At 38.6% G+C, this 24279-nt stretch overlaps 1 protein-coding gene across 2 annotated transcripts in view; it reads right to left on the bottom strand.

Annotated features, from left to right (window-relative positions):
- Positions 1-24279, bottom strand: part of cacna1i.L (calcium channel, voltage-dependent, T type, alpha 1I subunit L homeolog) — a 177907-nt gene that overhangs the window by 109160 nt on the left and 44468 nt on the right. For both annotated transcript variants that reach the window (XM_041590722.1, XM_018258841.2), the window contains exon 3: positions 21108-21205. In XM_041590722.1, coding sequence (XP_041446656.1) covers positions 21108-21205 — 98 coding nt within the window. The remainder of the gene's footprint in view (positions 1-21107; positions 21206-24279) is intronic.

Raw genomic sequence — 24279 nt, 5'->3', positions numbered from 1 at the left:
CACACGCATACCCTAACTGCAGATCTTGAGATCACTGTAGCCCTGGATAATATATTTGTCCAAGAAGTCATCTAAAGTCACTCAAGAAATCAAGAAAATCTGCCATCACAGCATCAAGTAGCAAGCCATTCCACAAACTCACTGATCTCACAGTGAAAAAAATTCCCCCACTATCTTTCTATAATGCAGTCCAGTGTACTTGTAATCATGTCCCCTTGCAGGTGCCCGTTCTAATTGCCTTATTTCTCCCTGGAGATGAACATATAGTCATAAATCTCTTTCCAATTGGAAGTAAATGGCAGGATCAATTAAAAATACATGTCTTTCTGATAGTTGAACCCCCCCCCAAAAAATAACTATATTAGGAATGGGGTAGGTGCGACATTGGTATATCTAGGGTATCTCAGAACACCCATCATCTGTGCAAGTACACTATGACATTGCTGGGAATTGAACAATAGGCGATTAACTAGGTCTGTGAGTGATATTTAAAGGATATTATACCATAGGCCAATTGTTTCCAAACTAGGGCCCAACAATCGGATCCTAACGATGGGTAACAGGCAGTCAGATTGTGGGATCGCCTCAACGAACAGATGCAGGCGCGATCCGACAGGATTTTTAGTACCGTCCGATTGATATCTGGCCGACTTTTGGCCAGAAATCGATCGGGGAAGCCCGTCAGAGGGCCCCATACATGGGCCAATAAGCTGCTGATTGCCCTTTAGGGTAAAAAATTAGGGAGTATGCCCATTTGGGTTTCTATATCTACTCGAAAACCCATTTTGAAAGCCAGTTAAGGGTTGGATGAATATATATTTGCTGTCCTAGATATTCTTGAAATTATACTGAGGACTGTAGGTGATATGTAAATTATATCATATCATAGGCCAATGGTTCCCAAACTGTGGGATTCACACTTCTAATGGGCTTGGGGCAATGGCAGGTGCTGAAAGTCAGTTAGGTTAAGAGGTGGAGGGTTGAATGAGTATATATTTACTTTATATTTACTGTCCTAGATAATCTTAAAATTATTACTAACAACGTATACACCAATATTTTCCTATCTCAGTTCTCATTTCATGAGCTAAGGGGGGAAACTGACTAAAGGCTAAACCTTCAAAGAAGGCCAAAAGATGGATTTTCAAGTGGGGACTTCAAGTGAAAAGGTTTGACAACCATTGCCTAAGGCCATTCCATTACAATCTAGAAAACTATATGTTTCCACTATTTCCTGCAGTATTGCCACTATAAAGTAAGATAGTAAGAACACTAAATTGATTCACCCTAAATTCATTCAAGAAACCAAATCCTGCAGCTGTGGTTCATTCTATGTGCTAAGAGTACAGTACAAAACCTGTATATGGTATAAAAATCTGTTAAAAATATCTCTGGTAAATCTATTTGTTTCCCAGCATATGCTCGTAAATATTTCAGATACTAAATTATATAATAGCTAGGTTAGATATGCAAGCCCACCAACTCATTTTTATTTTTTCAAACATACATTTTTGTTGCAGAAACCTTTTAATGAATCTTTTCATATCCTCTAAATATTGCTTACCTTTTTAAGATTTTTTTCTTTCTGAAATATCTATGCATGTTTGTTGGGCTTTTTGTCAGGATTAAATATAGCTTTATTTCACTCTCTGGGAAATAACAGGGTTGCAGGCTGGGAACTGAATGCTTATTATGGATTTTCTAAGGTAATTTCAATAGACAAAAGACTAAATTATTTGAAACTGAGCATGGCTGATATTTACTGTATAGTAACAAGCTTCAATATAGGATGGAGAAAATCTAATTATGTAATTGTTTCAATGTATACTAAAAACACAGACCCTTGTTTAGTGGTTTATTTACAACATCATAGATGGTAAGTAAAAGACTATAAGTAGATAGATAGATTCTTATATTTTGTATGGAACAAGGCATGTTACTAGAAATAAAGCACAACGACTAGGTTTGTTTCTAGGGTAGTTTCACCTAGACAAGCAATACAATGAAATACAATAAAAAAGAATAAAGTGTATGGGTAGGCTGTGACAATGGAGGTGCCAAGTTATTGGTCTATTAAAAACATGACTTTAACCCCCACTTGCTGCCTTCCTGCCGGCTAGAATGAAAATCGTCGGCGGGATGGCTCTTAGTTTTCTTAAGTCGCCCGAAGTTCCTCCTAGCAACTTTGGGGCGACTTCGGACAATTAAGCGATTTGAGTGCCATCCCGCCAGCGATTTTTATTCTAGCCGGCGGGAAGGCAGTTCGGGGAGATTATTCGCCCTGAAGAAGAGTAGATTTGTCGCCGGGCGACTAATCTCCCCGAATCTGACCTGAGTGTGTCTCTGCCCTAAAGGTTCAGATTCTAAACATATATTAAGCTTATAAATTCATAGCATCTGTTTACATTGCCTCACCTAAGCCTCCTTATCTCTTTCATTCTCATTATTAAGTCAACCAAAGGCATTCCAAGCAGCACTGTAGTAAATATTTATGAGACTTTCAGATAAATGCTATTTTTCCCCCTTTGTTTGTAGGATAGTGACTTTGATCCTGAGACTAAAAATGCCTGTAATAATGCGATTGTTGTGACAATAGGCATGGCATACTTGCACCCAGAGAACTACACTTTTATGCTGTTTTAATACAACATGCCGGAAATGATGCAATCTTGCCTCTGATAATGTTAGCAGCAACTTGCTCACAGAAAACCAAATGCACAATCACAAAAACTTTGACCCAACATTCACAGTTGTGCAGATATGCATTGTGGGTTTGGTTATTTGTACTGTTTACGCTCCACTGGGTTAGTTTGAATCACTCCCGTGTTTTGCATCCTAGTGTTCTCCTGCTTTCTGTTCAGATCTCTCCTAGTAAAGGAATTCAGTGACATCATGTGATATCCATGACAGTAAAATTCGTCACAAAAAGATGTTTCTGTAAAACAGCAATTTCATATACAAGACACTCTGAGCTCCATCCAGTAAGTTTTATGAAACATCAGCAGCTCAATAAAGTACGTTTCACAGCCACATAAGCATGAATCATGAGTCTGTCTGGAAGGTTTTTCTTTCCTGCTATGCACTCAGTTTTACTGCTAAGCTCTTGGCTGCCAGCACAAATCATTCTCTTGTGAGATAACAAGCAAATCAGTAGAGACTAAAAGATTACATTGAAACTGATAGAAATGGACAAGAAAGAAAAAGAAAGGAAAAACAGGTTGAGGCCAACAGTAAGCAAGAAAGTGGTGAGGAACAAGGAGAAGCACCAACAAATGGGGAGAAGGAAGAATAAGGAACAGAAATGAGCCGACTGTTGCAAAACAAGAAACAATAAAGAGGGGAGAAACCTACAAAAATAGATACAAAAGAAAAAATATTTAATTGATAAAGAAATATAGGAAAAAGACATCACTTTCGATATTTTTGTATTACCCATGTAGAAGTCTTATACTTTAGTGCTGTGCATTTTTGATGCTTTTCACCTAGAGGTGTCCAGAGCCCACAGTATTGCTGTGTTGGTCCCTGGTGTCCATGTGAATACAAGTAAATGCCAATCTCAAACATAAGCGTTATGCAGCATGCAGAGAGGCAGCCAATAAGGTCACAGGCTGACTTTCCACTTGGGAGTATAGGGGCTCAGCTCAAGGGAATGCGTATGCAGCTTACTCAATACAGTTCACACCCTGAACTTCATTTTTTTTTTTGCCAGCGGCGTAGGATTTTTATTTAGTGAAGTGCAGCGGCAGCGGCAGAAATACGAGTCCTAGTCGGTCAGTCCATTCATCTTCATTAGCCAGTATAGATTGCAGTAAAGAGTATACAACTGAAATCATCAAGATAAATGGACGGCAAAGTGGATGACTAACCCATGCATTTTAGAACACCAGAGGGATTTTTCTTAACAGCATTCCCCACCAGATGGAAAATTCAATCTGGAAACTTTCGGGACTGTATTTTAAGGTAATATGTGTCACTTTGCAGCTAAAATCCATCAAATTGACTTTTTGTGTTGTACTGCTACTGATGAGTTAAATATCGTGGACTATTATGAAGGTGTTGAATCCACAGCGCCACTCTTTAAAGAGGATTTAAATTTGCATTGTAGTATGGCACTGGCAGCCAATCCCCAATTGATAGGTGGGCAGGCTGCAGCTAGGCAGACCTGACAGATAATTGCAGTCTTTCCAAGTGTGAAGACATATTTACCATATAGGCACTCAAGGGCCTGTGCCTAGGGTTGCAGCTTTAAAGGAACGGTCCTCGGATGCCTTTATGGTAAATAAATTTAACAAAAAAAAACCCTGTTCCCCTGCTGCCAGATACTTTCCCTTGAAATCCATTGGCAGAGGTGAGTGGAGGGAAAGCGGATACACAGCTCTGAAGAAGGAGAAGTGATGTCACGTTCCATTGTGATGTCACATCCACTCACATCACTGCATGTGCCAATGGGTGTGAAGAGGTCAGGTGCCTATGGCAGCACCAAAATACAGCACTGTGTATGGCAACCAGCACCCAACTGTACTTCCAAGAACTGATGCACCCTCCATTAATTTCTGATAAAGAGACTAATCAGAGAGGCTGGGGAGCTGCAATGAAGGTGTAATTTTTAGCCCAAATTGAAGGCAGATGCCATGTATTTATCTTGCCTAGTTTTTTTTAAAAATGCTATATTTTTTCTGTTTGCAGTTGAGACTCTGTAAGGGTCATTTATGAGTGCAAGTGCAGAGTTCAATTCTGAAAGTGAGAAAACTGGTAATGGTAAGCTTTGGAGTTGCCCTGTGTAAATATGCACACTTGCATGCGACTCGGCTGGCACAATGGCGCTTGATGCAAAAATGTATGGGGAGTGTGCTTAGGTGCCTTAAGTACTTCAATAAATGGCGTCAATACATAAAACTGCCATTTTTGCACAAAAGCAACTGTGGTTGTGGTGGAAAATAACACTCCCCACTGAAATGCAGCAAGATTCTGTGCTATTGATGTGTACAGGTGACAGCTTGATTGTTCAGCTTAATTATTGCACAGGCAGGACAAATCAAACTGGTTAGCAATAAGGGCTCTTACAGACGAGCGTTTGAAGCTGCGCTCCCCTGCGTTCCGTTTCACACAGGCGCATGTAGGCACCGAACGCAGGTTTAGACGCAACATGCTGCATTTTTCCTGCATTCGGCGCCTACATGCGCCTGTGTTAGTACAGCCCCATTGAAAAAACTGAACGCGTCTACTCCTGCGCTCCCCTGCGCCTGAACGCATAAAAACGGAACGCAGGGGAGCGCAGCTTCAAATGCTCGTCTGCAAGAGCCCTAAAGCTGGAAATGGTCTGTTCTGAGCGGCCATCAGTGATATTGCAATTCTCAGCACTGAGGAAACAAAAGGCAAACTATAAATGACATTATTGACTCATGATGGCCAATTGATTGGAACTTTAATCAACGTTTAGCTGAGCATTGCAAGTCACTCGTCAACTTTCAGATGAATATTTGCAACATTTTCACCAGCACTAAAGCAACCAGCTACTGCTCAATTCACCTGCACAAAACAGTTCATACAGGGGTCCGGTGCAGACCAATTGAAGGAGTTTGTGCACTAAACCGTATGGGTAGAAATAAAAATAAGTTGAAGCTTGATTGGATCTCACCTAATCCCTCAGAATTAAAGTGTTAGAACAACCTATTATAAATAATTCAACCCCCCCAGCCATAACAATGCCGGCAGACAGGTGCTATGCTCCCTGCCATATTCAACATGCAGCGTTGTGTGTTTGCTATACAGAATACACCTGATAAATTATTAAGGGCATCAGCAATAGCCGATGAGTTGATATCAAAGTAATAGTCCGTTCTGTATGGTGACAAACATAAAATGAGACCACTAAACGAAACCTGCAATATCTCTCATAAGCACAGCGTTATTGTTTCTCCATGATTAGTCCATAATGGCTTTTAAGAGTCCAAAGTCAAGTTTCTATGTAAGTGCCAGCCGCTAAACGTAACAAGGAGAAACTTGCAGCCATTACTGAAGGGCTATGACAAGGGGAGAGGAAGTTTCAACCCAGGGATTTATAAACTTTATTAGGATTATCATATATGATAAAAGAACATATATTGAGCTACCCAATTAGATACCACTTCAGAATCCCTCCACTTTCAGTGGGTCCACATAATAATACGCTTTGCAAATGTTTTATTAAGCATATTAGGCTACCAGCTTCCCAAACTTAACCATACTGGTTGCCTAGCAACCCATTCACAAGGACAAAGAAGTCGGTTTGTTTTCTCTAGTCAGCAGATCTCCCTGTACTCTACCTGATTTACTCCCTAAAACTTGCATTTCATGTGTTTGTATGGGCCCTCTGTATTATACTACTTACATGTATATATTTATATCTCTCCATAATTTGGATCTTCATACCTTAAGGAGCATATTTATTATGCTGTGTGAAAAACAGCAGGATAATACAACACACATTGCCAGGCCTCACCGCGTAAAAAACTGTGTAAAATGTGACTTCCGCCAGAAGCAATGTAAAATAACAGCGGCAAATCTGGCGTTTCCATGGCGTAAAATTACACATACCATGCAATATGTTACACAGCTTTTTACACTGTTTTTTGGTGAATTTCATTTTACACAGCATAATAAATATGCCCCTCAGTGTACTAGAAAATCATTTAAACAATAAATAAACCCAAATAGTTTTTGCCCCCAATAAGGGTTAATTATTTCTTAGTTTGGATCTTAGTTACTGTTTTATTACTACAGAGAAAAAGGTAATCGTTTTTAAAATTTTGGATTGTTTTGGATAAAATGGGTCTATGGGAGATGGCCTTCCTTAATTTGGAGCTTTCACAAACTTTTGGCGAAGAAAAACAGATCAGATTCGCCCATCACTATGTAAGGACCAGCTTTCTCTTGCATTGGATTAAAAAAAACCAAAATTGTCCTTGATAAATTTCCCAATGTGGACCGAAACATTAGACACAAGTGGTATGTGACTATTTAAAGACTATAGACCTGTGGGACGTTAGAGGGAAAGAAGATCCAATCCACTACCTTCTACCTCCTGTATGTGTGCACTCTGGCAGGTCTACGATCTGCTTTAAGCACATATAAATATAGCAGATTTCTGGGTGAAATGGAATATTTTAGCATTTATGCTATGTGCACAAGCTTGCAAGGGGCAGAATGCACTGGATCTTTTTTTTCTGCTGGTGTATATAAAAAAGCCAGCATTTCTTTTATCTTATATACACACACACACATACATATACCTGTGCCCCCCTCAATGCTGCCACATTTAAATATGTCTATATAAATATGGCCCTATCTTGCTTCACTTATTGCCTCTCTTACAAAGTTCATATGCTTGTGGTAGAATCTTGCAAGGGTCCGGTTGGGCAGACATGTGCTCAACCCAGACCCATTAACTTACAGACTATATGCCCACCCCTTCCCCACTACCTGACCATCCTGCTCTACCTCCACCTGGCCCAGAGATCCAGGAAACCCAGAAGTGATGTCACCATTGACTGGTCACTTGAGGGCTGGATGAACCAAGTTACGGTAGGACTACACGGACGATTTTGGAGTGATCCGATGCGCTGCGCATAAATGCAGGCATCAAATCAGATGCCACAAAAATAAGGTAAGTGAATGCATTGTCGGATGAAGTCGCATCTGATTTGACGCCTGCGTTTTTGCACAGCGTGTCAGATCTCTCCAAAATCGTCCGTGTAGTCCTACCCTTAGGAGGAAAATACATTTTCACTCAGAGAGGGATCACAATCCTGCAATTGACCTGGACTGCTTACATGGTCAGGAAATAGGGGACCTTCCACCCATAACCTGACTGCGTTGTGGGTTTTCGACAGGTACCCAACCTGATGCATGACTCTAACTTGTGGGTAATACTGTCACAAATTTCTTAGTGCACATTTGCCCTGTGCCCACCTATATCTATTGTGAATACCTTTGCAAATGTTAGCATTCAAGATTTCCATTGCTGCATTCTTTTTGACCAATTTGAGACCTCAATGACTTCCCCACAAAGTTTGCAAACAAATGGCTTTTGTGAAGATGCGCAGTGTATGTAATAAAATTTTGCAACTGCAAAGCGTTTTTTGCAACAAAATATTTAAAGAAACTCCAGAGCAGGTGTTAATGCTTTGCGATAATAAGTGATGTAATATTCACCGGTGAAATTGCATTGCGAGCAATGCTAAACATTTGCAAAAAGGCCATTTTAAACAACGCTTGCAATTTTAATTCGATTTCCCTTTAGACTGGTAAATGCACATTTTTTACAGTATTATATATTTTAAATGTACAGTGGAGTTGGCTCCTTTGGCTTGCTATAATTTAATTTCTTATCCCAGTCTTCTTTCTAATTAGCTCTGTTGATAAAGCCTTGAAATCTTAGAGTGATGTAAACAGAGTATTACATTAAAAATGATGACCACTGTAGTCCAGTTATAAAAATATCTCTTTAAGAAAAAAGAATGACTGCTACTTGGGGTCGAAGAAAGAAGAAGGTTTAACCCAAGTCCTCTTTAAGGTATAGGTGGGCAAAAATAAAGATACCAGTTTGTTTTTAGAAATAACTTGGGAGCATTTGTTCCAATAGAAAGTTTAGGGAAAATATACAATTGTTATGCTCTATAGCTGTCCTTGTAGCTAATAATGGTCTATCATTTCTGGGGGCTTGAGGTGTGATGGTGGGCCCTGGGCATAGGTCCCTTTATTGGTGATATCATTCCCTATATAATTACAAAAGTGACAAACACGTGTAAGTACATTTTTGTTTGGTTATTTTGATGTAATGCAGTCAAGCTTTCTTCATTAGTTCCTGGAAACAGGACCATTTGTTTATGTCGAGAAACCTCCCACAGGAGAAATGGTTTATCTGTTTTCCTCTTGTTTATTTGCTTAGGAGTAAACTTTGCCTCTTTTTTTCTAATGGTGGGAACTGTAAAAAGTACTTACTCTTTGAAACGCTTTTCTCTGATCTTCCCTCAAGGAATTCTAGCCTAACCTTTTTTAATGCGCCCCCACCAATGTTTACAGAAAAATATCCTTGTACAGTTTGCTGAAATATTGTAGCATTTCAACTCTGAGAACTTAAAATATGTTCCCTCCAATTCTGCACAGGAGATGCCCAGGTGATACTGCCTGCTCTGTGTTATTTATACTTATTCAGTGCATTTAGTTTTTAGCATAGGGCAAAGATCTCATTGGTGTGAAAGTTGTGGCAGTCCTACCCTCAAGCAGATAAACTGGAATATCATAATACATAAGGGAAGCAACCCAGATATTTCTAAATTTGCTCCCATTGCTTAAAAACAAGCAGACAGAACCTCACACCTTGCTCCACCTAGGATACCACAAAAAATAGCCTCAACCTGCTTGTTTTTAAAAAAATGTATTCCAAGAAGAAGTTATTTAAAAAAGATAAAAAAAAAATGGCTATCTTGTAGAGCTCTTCTAGATGCATAAAATTAGATGTTTGCCATTTCTAAGGTCAGTAAATGTTATAGCGGATAAAAGGTCTGATGAAGTGCCCCTTAATTCTGATGTGTCTGGGTAATGCTCCCTTTTTCCTATTTATTAAAATGCCCTTGGTTTTGAATTGCAGAAAGTAACTGCATTATTCAGAATCTATAATTATCATATTTTAAATTGGGTGGTGGGTTATTAAAACAAATCTGCAAAGAGTGGTCCCATGAGTCTACTTTATAAGCATCCATTCCCCATTACCTCCATTCCTTGGCCTGATGGTATAGTATGCATATTTTACTGGATACAGATGACTAACATGAGGCTGGAGGGGTCCTCTGATCACTTTTAACTCTATCTATGTTGGAAGGAGTAATATTATGACCTTCCATGTGTTGTATCTGCAATTCTTGCAATTCCCAGCATCTGCCTGACAGTTCTAAACTGTTCTGAAAATACTGAGAGTTGGGGACCTTAAATTCTTCCGATCAGATGGCCCCAACTGCATTGGCAGGGATCCCACCTCCTCTTACCCCCCCCCCGTATGGTTAATGGTTAATACAAAACTTAAACCAGCAGACAAATAAACTGTAAAATAAGAGAAAACGTGGCAAATTAGAATGTTATAGATTATTTTCTTTTGGCTCTGATTTTTATTTAAATGCAGAGCTAAAACACCAGTTCATGAAATTCCAGAGTTCTGAAGGCTAAAGGAGCATATCAGCTAAATAGCTTTTCGTGTAAGTGAGAAATCACAGGTAACTAATCAAACTGTAGATAATACGTTAGAGCTGAGCTAATTAATATATTTCAGTTGAGATATTGAGGAGTATATCCGCATTGTCTGGTCAGGGTTGAGCTCACAGATTTCTTCCAGGCTTAAGTCTTTGCTTCATATGTTTAATTAAAGGCAGAAATATTTAATGAAAAGATAAGAGAGGGAGAGAAGAGGAGATGTTGTGCGTGCAGGCAGGAACGGGAACTCCTGAAAGGTCATAAACTGCTTGAGAAAGTGCATTTAACCGTGGCTAGAAGAGATGTCAAACAGTGGTAGAAACTCATCAAACAGTGTGTGTGGGAATAAAACCCAGGTGCTGGATATTAGTAAAGAAAAAATTACATTGAGTGTCACTGCTACACAGAATAAAGTTCTGATCTCCTTAGGAAATTTTAAACTATACAAAAAGTTGCAAAACAAAGTACCAAAGGATCTCCTAGTGGGCCCCAGACCTAGTGTGTCCCAGACTAGGAAAATTCTCATTATTCTTATTTTCACTGTGGTCCCATATAAAATCTTAGCTATTTCACATACCTGTATCTAATAGCTGTGAAAGTTGGCCCAGGGTGTCTGTAATTAAAAAGATGTGTCAACAACCCTTTAAATATTGCAAATCTACCAACAGTCAAAAACCTGCAAAGCCAGTGAGAAGTGCAGAACAAAATAAACATGGAGCTCAGGTATACATACTCTAGAACATTAGCAGAGAAGCACTAAATTGGGCCAAGTGTGAATGAGTGCAGGCTAAAAATACTAAAAAAATAAAGTATGCATTTTGTGCCTAAAAAGGGTACTTTGTTGTAGGCCCCACTTTAGAAGCTCAACAAGATGAGCCTATACTCACATGTTGACAATAAAATGGACACGTGGGGAGGCCCATTTATTGAAGGTCGAATTTTAGTGGTATTTGAACGTTTCGAAACCACAATTAAACTCTCTCTAAAACCATGAAAGCTATTAAAAGATACAAATATAAAATGTACTAAAGTAAAAAAAAAAGTACTGAGCGATCCAAAAAAAAAAAAGTATGACTAAAGCCTTTTTAAGGGGATGTAAAGGCAAAAAAATAAAATAAAATTTTTACTTTTTTAAATAAATCTATCTCCAATATGCTTTAATTAAAAAAAATCTCCCTTGATTTTACTTGCTCTGACTGCTGTGGATATGAAACTTCAGATGGTCCCTAACTGCTCTGCAGGGAAACTGATCATACTTTCAAATGGCCACCTTACTTCCCAGAACTCAAGCAGCTTTGTTTATTTCCCTGTAGAGCAGCCGGCGACCATGTAGTGATTTGTATCCACAGACCCAGTGCAGTCTGCATATTCTGATTATTTATCAGTCTTACTGTATTGGCTTCTATGGAAGATATTGTTTGACTTGTACTGTTTTGATAATTTATGACGATCCCCAAGCTTAACCTCCCGACTGAATCTCATACCACGCTGAGCATGTGCGTAGTCTTGGTCTTGCAAAGATGTATAACAAAGTTACATGATGGTAACCCCCTGCGGCCAGCTTTGAAAACATAAATCATTTGTTTAATTAGGCTTCTGGTGCAGTAAGTTCATGTTTATGTTTAGTATATAAAATACAGAATTTCTAGCATTATTCTATTTTAGACTTCAGTTTCCCTTTAAAAATTCAAGTATTTCAGACAATTACAAGGAAAAAAAATCTGAAAGCCTCTAAATGTCTGAAAGACTAAAAAAGGCCCAATAGGATCAGCGCATTGACTTATGTAGGACCTTGACTGCTTTTACTTGGCAACATTTTGTATAAGAGCTTTTTACACTTAATAAATCTCAAATGTTTAGAGTTTTAGAGAAATAAAAACATTTTTTTTAGAGAAAAAATGTTATTTGTGAAAAAAAGAAAATGTTAGTAAATAGTCCTCTTAGTGTCTGCTTTTTGAACTTTGGATCTTGCACTTCCATAATAAGCCCCTTGTTTTTCTGAATAATCTTTTTCTTGAACTACTGCTTTCTCCTTTTGTTCAGAATGCAACTTCCACCAGTAAAATGCAAAGGTAAAAATATATACCTTACTCTACTGTCCAAATGTTGTTGTCTTGACAAATAGCTATGCACAACTTGCATGCAATTCATCTATGCAGACTCAAATAGCACCGGGGAGGTGAGTGAGGGTGGGGCCATTGCCTTTGTGTAGGAATATAATATTTCACTGATCCCTGACAAGGAAAGTTTGGAAATTGTAAGGATGTATAATACAAGCAATAAATGCCAGAGATATACATGAATTGTACTATTTCATTAGCATGCAGTAGATGCAACACTATCCATTGTGACTGTATTCGCTTCTCTACAAACACATTACCCAGTTTATTATGGATGGCACAAAGCCTGGACCTGGCTCTATGTTAGCTGCTTTGGAACAAGCTGTAGACAAGCCAAATAATTGTAGCTGCACATATGCCAAAGTGATCCTTCCTTTTATTTTATTGCTATGATTACACAGGGACCAACAGCCAACTCCATTAACACGACTGTATTCAAGGTCCAATATCGCACAACGTACACAAGGCATATTCCCAGGGGCACATCCTCACCTGCTGTACATGGCATTAAATCTTTGCTTCAAGGAACACTCTAGAGAAGCAGGTCAGCTTCAGCTTTTTAGAGTTTGGGGAAAATGCTGTGAAAGTCATAACGTTTACCCCAGATCTAGCAACCATTTTTTTTTTTTTTCAAACTAATGACCAGTAAATATAAACCTTATGAAGATTCTAATAATGCCATTCCTTCAGGAATATCAGTATCACTAAGAAGTCATTGGCCATTTTATTGTTTTAAGGATGTGGCAAGTGCAGTTTTTATGTTGAACATATATCACACATATATCACAAAGAAGAGCTCACATACAAATAAAGCCTTTTTAATGAAAAATATGTATGTTTCTGTTATTATGTGTCATTGGATAATGTGTCATTGGAGATTATTTAATAGGTTACATATTATGATATAAATTATCTGTTGGTTAAGAGTTTATTCAAAATCAAAATTCAAGAACTCTGAATTGGTAAAAAGGGAGCATGACTGAAAGGCATTTAGGGGGTTATTTATGAAAGGTCGAGTTTGTGAGGTTTTTTCTACCTTAAATAAACGCACAACTTGAATGTTTGCTTATTTATGAAAAAACCTGAATGTATAAAAAAACTTGATCGAATGTAATTGGGGGAAAAACATAAATATTCGCATTGTTTGAGTTATCGATGAAAGATAAACTCGAGTAGCTCAAATTGATCGAGTTTTAAAGTGCAAACCACCACAAAAAAGCCCTAAAATCATGAAGGCAAAAAACATCTTCAAGGATCTTCTGCCATTAACTTCTACATGAACTCGACAGGTTTTAACTGGAGTATTTTTAGATTCAAGCTTTTTGCAGCTTCGGGGCATAATAAATCTCAAAAAATTTTTTTTTACTGAAACTACCCTTGAAAACTCGAATTTTTCAGGATAAACACAACTTGACGTTTGATAAGTAACCACCTATATGTGCATGTTATAGTAAGGTAGTGATAATATAAGTAGAAGAGGAAGAGTGGCAGCTAAGGTTGCCACATGGCTGATATTTTATCGGTCTAACTGGTAGAACACCTGCCAAGGCCGGTGCTTCTATTAAAAATTTGTAATTATTTATACGATTTGTTACAATTTTTTGATTTTATAGCTCCATGCCATTACATCTTCACCCCTCCCCTTCTGTGCCACAGACGTCTCTTTTTGTCACCATCCCCTGGGAAACAGCGGAGTGAAGGATGGAACTGCTGTGTGTTTTGGATAGACAGATGGACAGTGTGTAACAGGTCAACTCGGGGATGGTGGCAGAAGGTTGAATACTATCGAGTAGATATGGCTAATGGGTAAAGAAACGTTATAACGATTGTATTGGTATAGGGGGACGGTGCAGCGCACAGGATGGTAGTCCCAAGACCATTTGCCCAGGGAATCAGGCTAGGATGAGGAATAGATAGGGTTCCAAAAACAGGTCTTGCATGTTATGAATGTTATCTTGTGTTGTAAAATGTTAATACCTTATTAAATATTAATTGTGGTCATTATAAGCCAACAAAGTTTTTGGTGTCTGTTTTTCTTGCCAGGAAAGTGTATTTAAAGGAGAAGGAAAGGCTTTGTGCAGTTGGGGGTGCCAAATGTTAGGCACCCAAGTGATTGTATACACTTACCTGAAACCACGGGCCGGTGCTCCTATCAGCAGAAAACTGCACCGGCCCGGGGTTATACCAGTGAGTACCACATATCACTTCTCTTCCGTCTTTTGCTTTCTTCTCACAGCTGCACATGCAGAAAAGCCAAACATTAACTAAAAAGTCAGCTATTGTTCAACTGCGCATGCGCCTGCCCGGGAAATTTGAAGCAAGAAGAAGCCAGAAGAGGATCGCTCTGTGGTGCTCACTGGTATAACTCCGGGCCGGTGCAGTTTTCTGCTGATAGGAGCACCACCCTGGGGTTTCAGGTAAGTCAATACAATCACTTGGGGGTGCCTAACATTTGGCACCCCCAAGTGCACAAAGCCTTTCCTTCTCCTTTAAGATTTCAGGGCTGCATCATTATGGTAAGTTATCAAGTGCCCGGTGCCACCCTCCTCTGGTCTTTCTCAGTCATATTTTTAACTGAAAATTCTGTGCTTTTATTGCCTAGCATACAGCAGAGTTCATATAGCTGTCAGAATGTTTTGAGATCTTCAGGCTGTCAGCTTTCGTAATGTGAAAACCCGGCCACGAACGTGTGCTCATGCCGCCACTGGGCACTGTAGCCATTATGTTGCACCTCATTACATAGTGTGGAGGCTCTAGCTGCGAGATGATCAGATGAAAGTGTCAATGTGAACGAAGCCTCTAACACTGTAGTGACTCCGAGTGTAGCACCGGCAGCTGTGTGCCAGAGACGGGCGCTCTTGTTGTGGCAGCAGCAAAGTTAATGAGGGGCAGGATGGAATGTATACTTAGTGCGGAACATGTCTCATTAGAAGGAAACATCAAAGAGTTCCTGCATGGTAGTGCATATTAGTGAGCATAATCCCACAGACTGGCAGGATAATCCCTGTACTGCAAAATTAGCAAAGAAAAAGTAGCCCTGGAAAAACACCAATATCTACAAAATACAGTTATGTTTTATATTGAAGAAATCCAGATAACCCAGCAAAATACACAACCAGAGTTAAAGGGGTTGCTCACCTTCTTTTTTTCTTTTTTCAGTTGGTTACTTTTTTTTTACATTTTTGACAGTTTTTCCAAAATGTAAGTTTAAAGTTTAATATTCCTGTATCTGGTGTTTGTCTGGCAGCTCAGTATAGTAGATGCAGATTCTGAACTATCATTTCATTAGTGGTTGATACATTTCTCAGCAGCATCTGTATAATAGGGATGCACCGAATCCACTATTTTGGATTCGCCAGAACCCCCGAATCCTTTGCAAAAGATTTGGCCAAATATCAAACCGAATCCTAATTTGCATATGCAAATTAGGGGTGGGAAGGGGAAAACTGTTTTTACTTCCTTGGTTTGTGACAAAAAGTCACGCGAGTTCCCTCCCCACCCCTAATTTGCATATGCAAATTAGGATTTGGATTCGGTTTGGCCGGGCAGAAGGATTCGGCCAAATCCGAATCCTGCTGAAAAAGTCCGAATCCTGACCGAATTGAGGAAGATCTAGCTTCTTTTTAGCACTTCGCCTGGTCTGAGGTGGCAAAGTCAACTCTGGCAAAAGAGGTAACGCTCAGTAAACTCTGCACTTTACTGAATTTGCGGAGTAACGACCTTTCGCCAGAGCAAATTGTCGCCTGGCAATAGAGTGAATGAATGCTAGCGACGGTCTCTTTCGCTAGCGAATTTCCGCCTGCGCCTGTTAGTGAATTGCCGATGTTCCATGCGGATGTGATTTCTGGCGAAAAGTCGCTAGCGTTAGCCACTTCATAAATCTGTCCCTTGGTGACCCTCCTCCAAGAGCTACTTTGGAAAGACCTAAGAAGTTGAAAAACAAAACTTTACAGGGGTAGTTCGTCATTAAGTTAATTTTTAGTATGTTATAGAATGGCTAATTCTAAGCAATTTTCAATTGGCTTTCATTTTTTCTTTTTTTATATAGTTTTTTAATTATTTTACTTTTTTTTCCTGAACCTTTTCAGCTTTCAAACGGGGGTCACTAACCCCATCTAAAAACAAATGCTCTGTAAGACTATAAATGTATTGTTATTGCTACTTTTTATTACTCATCTTTCTATTCATGCACTCTCCTATTCATATTCCAGTTTCTTGTTCATATAAATGCATGGTTGCTAATATAATTTGGACTCTAGCAACCTGACTACTGAAATTGCCAACTAGAGAGCTGCTGAATAAAAAGCTAAATAGTGCAGAAAACCACAAATAATAAATATCACTCTCTACATCAGACTAAAAGTTAATTCAAAGGCCCCTTTAAAAAAAATAGAACTATTAAAGGGGACCTGTCACCCTAAGAAATAATTTCAAATTCTTTTCTATCATGTTAGTTGAGCAAAATAAACTTTACTTACACTGTATTTATTATTTAAATTTTGTTTCCTTCTGTTTTGGAATTATACAATCACAGCAAGCAGGCAGCAGCCATTTTGTGGACACGGTTATTAAGGGAAATTGTGTATCACCCCAAAATCTTGTATATGAACCAGAATGAGGGACCTAATGTCCATGTGCAGTGCCCTACACAAATATAGAGCCTGAGCAGGGAAGGGGGAATGTGTGGAGAGCTGTGACATCTAGGAAGTGCTGAATGAAAAGTGAAAGTAATTGACTGCCCCTCCTCTATGCCACGTGCATAGAGGCGGGGGCAGGTAATATTTGATTGACAGTTTAGATATTTAAACACCTTTATAACAGGTATGGATGTTTTAATGAAAAATTTTTTGGGGTTCCATATTTAATTTGGAAAGGACTTTCATTATGCAGTTTTTTATGTGTAGGTGACAGGTCCACTTTAAAAAAAAAAGTATTGGAAGGTGAACAACCTCTTTAATAAAGATAGAGACCAGCTAAATTCAGTTTCACACCCTCTAGCAGCTGCAACAGTTTAACAGCTGGAGGACTTTGGGTAGGGTTGGTAGGTAGTGATGGGCGAATTTGCGTCGTTTTGCTTCACCGAAAAATTTTCGAATTCGTTTTTGACGCCGACTTCCATTTTTTTCGAGAAAATGCACCAGCCAAGAAAATGGACGCCGGCGTCAAAAACGAGACGGCGGCGCGGTTTCACAAATTTTTCGACGTTTTGCGAATTTCGCGCAACCAACCATACACAAAATCCTCCAGCTGTCCATTTTTTTTGACGCCAGCAAATTTTCGCGCCCATTTCAGCAAATTTGTGCCTGGCGAATAAATTTGCCCATCACTATTGGTAGGGTGACTGTCAGGCTGGTAAAAATAATTCTTCATGCATATGTTATTATGGGTCATAGTAAAAGGTGCAACTCTGGGTTTTGTACCAACTCAGCATTTAAAAGCTCCATAGGTCCTGAACAGTAATACTGATCACCTAGTATTACACTAGTGATGTGCGGGCTGGCCCGGTACCCACGGGTCGTGCAGGTTCTTGCCGACCTCGCACCCCCATTTTCGGGTTGCTAACAGGTCCGGGTTGAGCTCTTCCTACTGCCATCCCTGCCTGCAACCTTACACAGCTATTAAAAATCATTTAAATAATAAACCCAAGTGGATTAATTATGTCTTAGTTGGGATCAAGAACAAAGTATTCTTTTATTATTTGAGTAAAGGGAAATCATTTTTTAAAATGTGAATTATTTGATCAAAATGGAGTCTATGAGAAAAGGCCTTCCCGTAATTCAAAACTTTCTGCATAATGGATTTCCAGATAACGGATACCAAACCCATGTTTCCAAATGGCACTCACATTGCAATCAATGTGAAGTTTTATTTGAGACCACAGCAAACATTTCGTAGGCAACTTGTCCTTGAAGGAGGAGGTTGCCCCAAACTGTTTTTAACGTCATTTAGAAATATTGGGGTATATCCCTACATGAGTAAACCAACTCTCTAATTCATGATTGAGAGGCTATTTCAGCATGTTGCTTGCTCCTTATCAGTATATATATGTAGTACAGAGCTTAATAACATGGAAATTAAATAATTTCTTTGGGCTCAGTGTGAAAGGCCTTCAAGGATTTATTCTGTATACATAGATTGTGCAGCCATTTGTGAATGCTATTTCTCTATTAGACTGGACATGTAATAACTTGGGTAAAGTTCCCATCTCTAAAGTAATCATAGCAAGCAATCAGATAGTTGCTTTCATTACTCTAACAGGAATAGACCAGTATGCTAATTGATCATTGGTTGCTATGGGTTACTGGTGTCATCTTTGTTCTTTCTATGTTTCATGCTCTGCAAAAGGCTAATGAAATGTCACTATGCATAAACCCGCAAAAAGGAAAATAACATTAACTGAAAAAAATCCTACCAATGAAAATTAATGTGCAATGCACAAACTTTTGTTTCAAACAAATCTCTTGTTTCTTGACCCAGAATCACACTTGTATTGCATTTTATAAAGAGGATATTACTTGAGGTGAAAATGCCATTCCACGAGCCCAAGTGGACGTATTAGGTTTGCGTATGCCGAGAAAATCTGGGACTCCACTCATGTCTACTTACACATAATTATTATGTTACTGGGAGACACACTATTACAATAAACACATGAGCACACAACATACTTCTTTCTGTCTCAGTTCACAATAAAACACAAAAGCATTTCCTATCCACATAATCAACCAGTTCCACTATTGTTCGAGATACCAGAGTGCAGGGCTGCTAATCTTATATTGGTCTGGTTCAGATATAAGTCTGGATCATCTGGGGAGTGAATGGTTTGGGGGGGACCAGTGATAGGGGTCTCTGATATTCCATGTTTTAAAAATATGATATGCCTAGATGATATGACCAATAGCTCAGTAACTGTGCCCCAGTGTTCAAGAAACCTTGGGACAACAGGCTTTTGGGTCTTTTTGGGGGGGAAGGTACTAAATCATCTGAGAACACTCCATAGAATCTAACAAGATGGAAGATATGGTATTCCTATTGATATTTAGTTGATCCCGAATATAGGACATGTGCACTTGAATCCCTTTATGTCCAGTAGTCAGTGTCTCCTACCAAGGATTATTGAACATAAATGAGGGTACTACTGTATGTTGCACAATGGTCCAATTTTAGATTTATCTTGACATGTTAAAGAGGTTGTTCGCCTTTAAATTAACTTTTATTAGAGATATTTTAAGACAATATGCAATTGGATTTAATTTTTTATTACTTATGGTTTTTGCATTATTAACTTTTTAGTAAGTAGCTCTCCAGTTTATAATTTCAACAATCTGGCTGCTATGGTCCCAATTACCAGAGCAACCAAAACAAATTTTTTTGCAGTTTTCGGGAATTTCACGTGAAATTCGCAAAATTTTCAGCGAAGCAAAACGGGACAAATTCGCCCGTCACTAATAGTAGTACCTATTGGAATGTAGCTATATTTGACAATTGCAAAGTATATATATTTTGGGTGAAATAGAAGGGTGCTTGTAGGACAAAATCATGAATAATATGGGTGCCCTACCTGATGGAAAAAAAAACCTGATAAAATACAATTTGCAAAAATTGTTCAGTGTTTCCAGTTTCACTAAATGTTATTAGACATTAGCTCATTATATTACTACAACAGGTGACTTTGTTGCCTGCAACAACATACATATAACTCTTTGGATTTTGGCTATAGCCTTCTCCTATCACCCAGTGCTGAAGTTGCAGAATTTTTCTTAAATGCCTATTTGTGTGGGTGCTTAGCAACCAAATGCATTTCCCATGAACCTTTGTTAAAGTTTAGCTTATCTGCAGTACATATTAGTAGATCGTTTCAGACATATTAGCAGAAGCTTAACAGAATTCATGAATATTGCGATTTTGTCCCAATTCTTAGTTCACTTTGGGGAGCTATAAAATTGCACTATTAAGTTGTTCAATGACTTCTATCAGGATCTCACATAGCGTGTAAAAGCACCCCAAGAGAGATCTTTTGGTTTCATTAGGTTCCTATTGTGTACTGATCATACTCAGGTGGCTGAAGAATCATTCTAACTTGTGAAATGAGTAGCTCTTATTTCTCTAATAGACTGCACCAGCAATCAGTCAGCTCTTGATATGAATATGTTCCTGGCACAGACCATAATAACTGAAACTTAGCCCCAAAAGCGTATGCAGCTTCATATATTTATTGCTGTTTTCCCTAATTTATCCTGAAGATGGAAGGCACAATGTTTGTGAAGCAATGAATACAATCAGCAAAGAGAAACAGTAAGGTACATAAAAGAAACAAGCACTTACGTGACACAACCAGACGAGGACGCATGGAATGGGCGGGGCTTAGTAACAAAGGCAAGCCTCCCATTGGCCAGAGAAAGACAGGCGATGAGATGGAGTGCTAAAGGCAGAAGTGGCCCTGAGAGAAGAAGTACAGTATGGACAGACAGACAGTACAATAAAACAGAGAGGGGGGTGGAACATTCAGTGTTTATCCTTCACTCCAGGTCTAAAGAAGTCCAGGGCATAGAAAAGAAGTTGAACTATTGCTTAGAAAGTAGTGTATGTCCCTTGCTAGGGCATGTGCTAAACATTATTTGTTTTTGGAAATGTACTGAGAAATGGAAGGCCTGGAGCTGAAGGGGCACCGGACACATAATACATTCACATATTCCACCCACTTCCCACAGGAAGATCAAACAAACAAGGCTGCAGTCACTGAGATGAGAGGAAACTTACTGGGCACTCTGTTGATGGCTTTAAGGGGTCTCAGAACACGCACAGTGCGGATGGCCGATAGGTTAATGTTCTGAAGATCAAGAGAATATTCCACCATCCTGTAGGAAAGAGAGAGATATGATAAATGGGCTTTGTACAGACAATTGTTTTGTAATTAGGCAGCTAAAGCAAGAGTGCAAGTCAAAACTTTAAATCTTTACCCCCCTTAGAAAGGTTGGTGGGGAAGACTTTGTCCTCCCCATACTCAAGGTTTAAAAAGTAAATGAGTCCTAGGATGTCAATATACAAACACAAAAAATTTTTAATAAATGAATTCATGTAGTTAATTAAACCTCTGTATACAATTTGTAATTTGAGTCTATTAATCAGCCATAACAAATCCAGCACAGCAAACTTTCCAACAATTTAAAAGAAAAATGTAAACATTTGGTTGTTGCCTAATAAGTCAAGCATTTCATACTCAAAATGTTAGTTAAGGGGAAACATTCAGAAATGTTGATGGAACTAGGAAACATTTGAGCAACTGAGGAGATTTTGACATTTTTTTATAAGCATGAAGAAATGTAAATTTCTTTCACAGTCCAGGGACATTTCTGCTTTGCTTGAATGAAGCATTGTTTATCAGGAAATATCCAAATATTAAAGATTTAAATTCAACAGGAACTTCAAATTTGACTATAATAATACAATGACATATGTAAAAATATATATAGCCATGCGACCTGTTATCCAGAATCCTTGGGGTTTGCCGGATAATCAATCTTTCATACCTAAGTCTACTAGAAAATCATGTAAACATTAAATAAACCCAATCGGCTGGTTTTGCTTCCAATAAGGATCAATTATATCTTAGTTTGGATCAAATACAAAGTACTGTTTTATTATTGAAGAGAATAAGGAAATCATTTTAAAAAATTGGATTATTTGATTATAATGAAGTCTATGAGAGATGGCCTTTCAGTAATTCGGAATTTTCTGGATAACAGGTTTCCGGATAACAACCCACAACTTTTACAATAACTGATGTTATTCAGAAGAACAAATACTGCTTTGGGGCAGTGATTTGCCAAAAGTATGATATTTTGGATCAAAACAATCAACAAACAATATTCAGGTGAGGTTTATCCATAAACGTTCCTTTATTTAAACACAAGATGCAAAGTATTGCTGACTTTTGAAACTTCTCTCTTTAGTAAAGAGAAATAATGCTAGCAAATAATAGATAAGCAGGCACAAGGACAACCCAAATATATGAATAAACTTCCACCCGTGATTCGGTCTATTTTGTATTACAGGACACGTAAATGTGGGATACAAAGAGAGGAGTCTGTAATAGGGAAGTGCAGGTACAGATTTTGCTTTGAAACAAAAGAACTGCTGCCTTGGAATTCTAAGGGAAAGCATCATTACCCCATGCTCCTCAACAGTGGCCTGAGTTCATTTTCATGATGCTCCAGATAAAACAAAAGAAGAGAGAGGCACAGCAATGGTATCTAACAATCTCAGCACCATGCGATGATCAAACTGTAGTGAATTGCAAACATGGGGAACATTTGCTCAAGCCATGAACTACATAACAGTGAATTATGTACCATTCTAACAGCCGTAGACAAGTAAATATAACTGCTGATGTGGGAAGCGGGGCTAGGGCAAATGTTTCGTGGGTTGATAGAATTAAGATAACTAAGCCATACAACATAGGAAGTTAAGCAGTACAAATCAAGAATCACAATGACATTCAAGCTTTGCCGTCAATCTGTTTTTGGTTGCTGGGTCAGTGACTCTGACAGTCAGCTGAAAACAGAAAAGGAGCAAAATAAGAAGACCTATATCTCAGAATCTGTAAAAAAAGAAGGCCAATTAAACTGTTGCTTAGTAGAGGCCCATCTATCACATACTAAGCTTTAATTAAAGGTGACTTTTCTCCTTAACAAAACATCCCTTATTATCTTTTTATATCCCTGCTCAATGTGAAAACAACCCCTTTGGGCATTTCACCTGTTAATCCTTTCCCTGCCAGTGAATTTAAGTCCCTGGCAGGAAAGCTACAAACAACATAGATTATACACTGCCACATTCCATATAAAAGCAAAAGAAAAAAAAGCCTTGCAGGGAAAATCCTGTGACATGCGATTCACAAGCAAAAACTAAAATGATTTCTGAACTGAATTGATGAATGGGAAGTTATTCTGCGCCCCTTTGACTAACTACAAACAGTGACACACACTTCTACTCCTACAGAGATCCACCAAGATCATTTAATTGGATGTGTTTTCCTTAATAAATCCTATGCCTCTACTCTTTTCAGGGATTTCAGGGTCTCTGGATCAGCTGTATAACTGCTGTAATCATTAAGTTCAAAGTACAATTGTGACTGTGATGTATTCATTTCTGTTCTACTATCCTGTGCCTTCCGTAGGCACAAATTGTTTAACTGTTATTGTGCTGGAACACAAATTGATTTTACATGCAAATCTGTTGCAGCCCCACATTTCAACTGCCATAAATCTATGAAGGTGGTGAGTAGTCTGCAAAGACTTGAACCCAATAACAATCTGATGGTACATGGCATCTTACTATAGACCCTCTGGAATTTGCCATAATATACAGATTGCCAATGAAGGTCAGTTCCAACACAATACAGTCAACATGTGTCACCCTTTGTTGATTATAACTTTCTTTCTCCTTTAATTGCACAAGGTTATTGTACATGAGAATTTGCATTGCAGTTTAATAAATACATACATACACTCAACAACTGGGACTTTTTAAAAGCAGGTATGTTTTATCCTGATTTGAGCAATACAGCTTTGATAGACATCGAAGCCCGTAGAAACTCAAATTTAGTTTCCAGCCCATATAACTGATGGTGGAGCAAGGATTGCATATGAGTTGTGCATAATAATACTCATAGAGAGAAAAGAAAGTGGTTAGTGGGGACATATTTATGTGAGCCATGGCAACTCAGGGTCCTAAACTTTCTCTGTATCTAGTATACAAGGACAGCTACACCCTTGCACTTTAGGTGCTGCTATACGGAAATTCAGCACCCAGGTCTATGTAATTGGTAATGCTACAATAATGGAAAAACACACTGATTAAACTGCAAGCTCTTTGGAGCTCTTTACTAAGGGGTCTATTTTTTATATACAGTTTGGGATCCCTTATCTGG

This window comes from Xenopus laevis, chromosome 4L (genome assembly GCF_017654675.1).
Source record: "Xenopus laevis strain J_2021 chromosome 4L, Xenopus_laevis_v10.1, whole genome shotgun sequence".
NCBI lineage: Eukaryota > Metazoa > Chordata > Amphibia > Anura > Pipidae > Xenopus > Xenopus laevis.
Note: the sequence above shows the minus strand (reverse complement) of the source record. Positions and strands in the feature narration are given on the sequence as shown.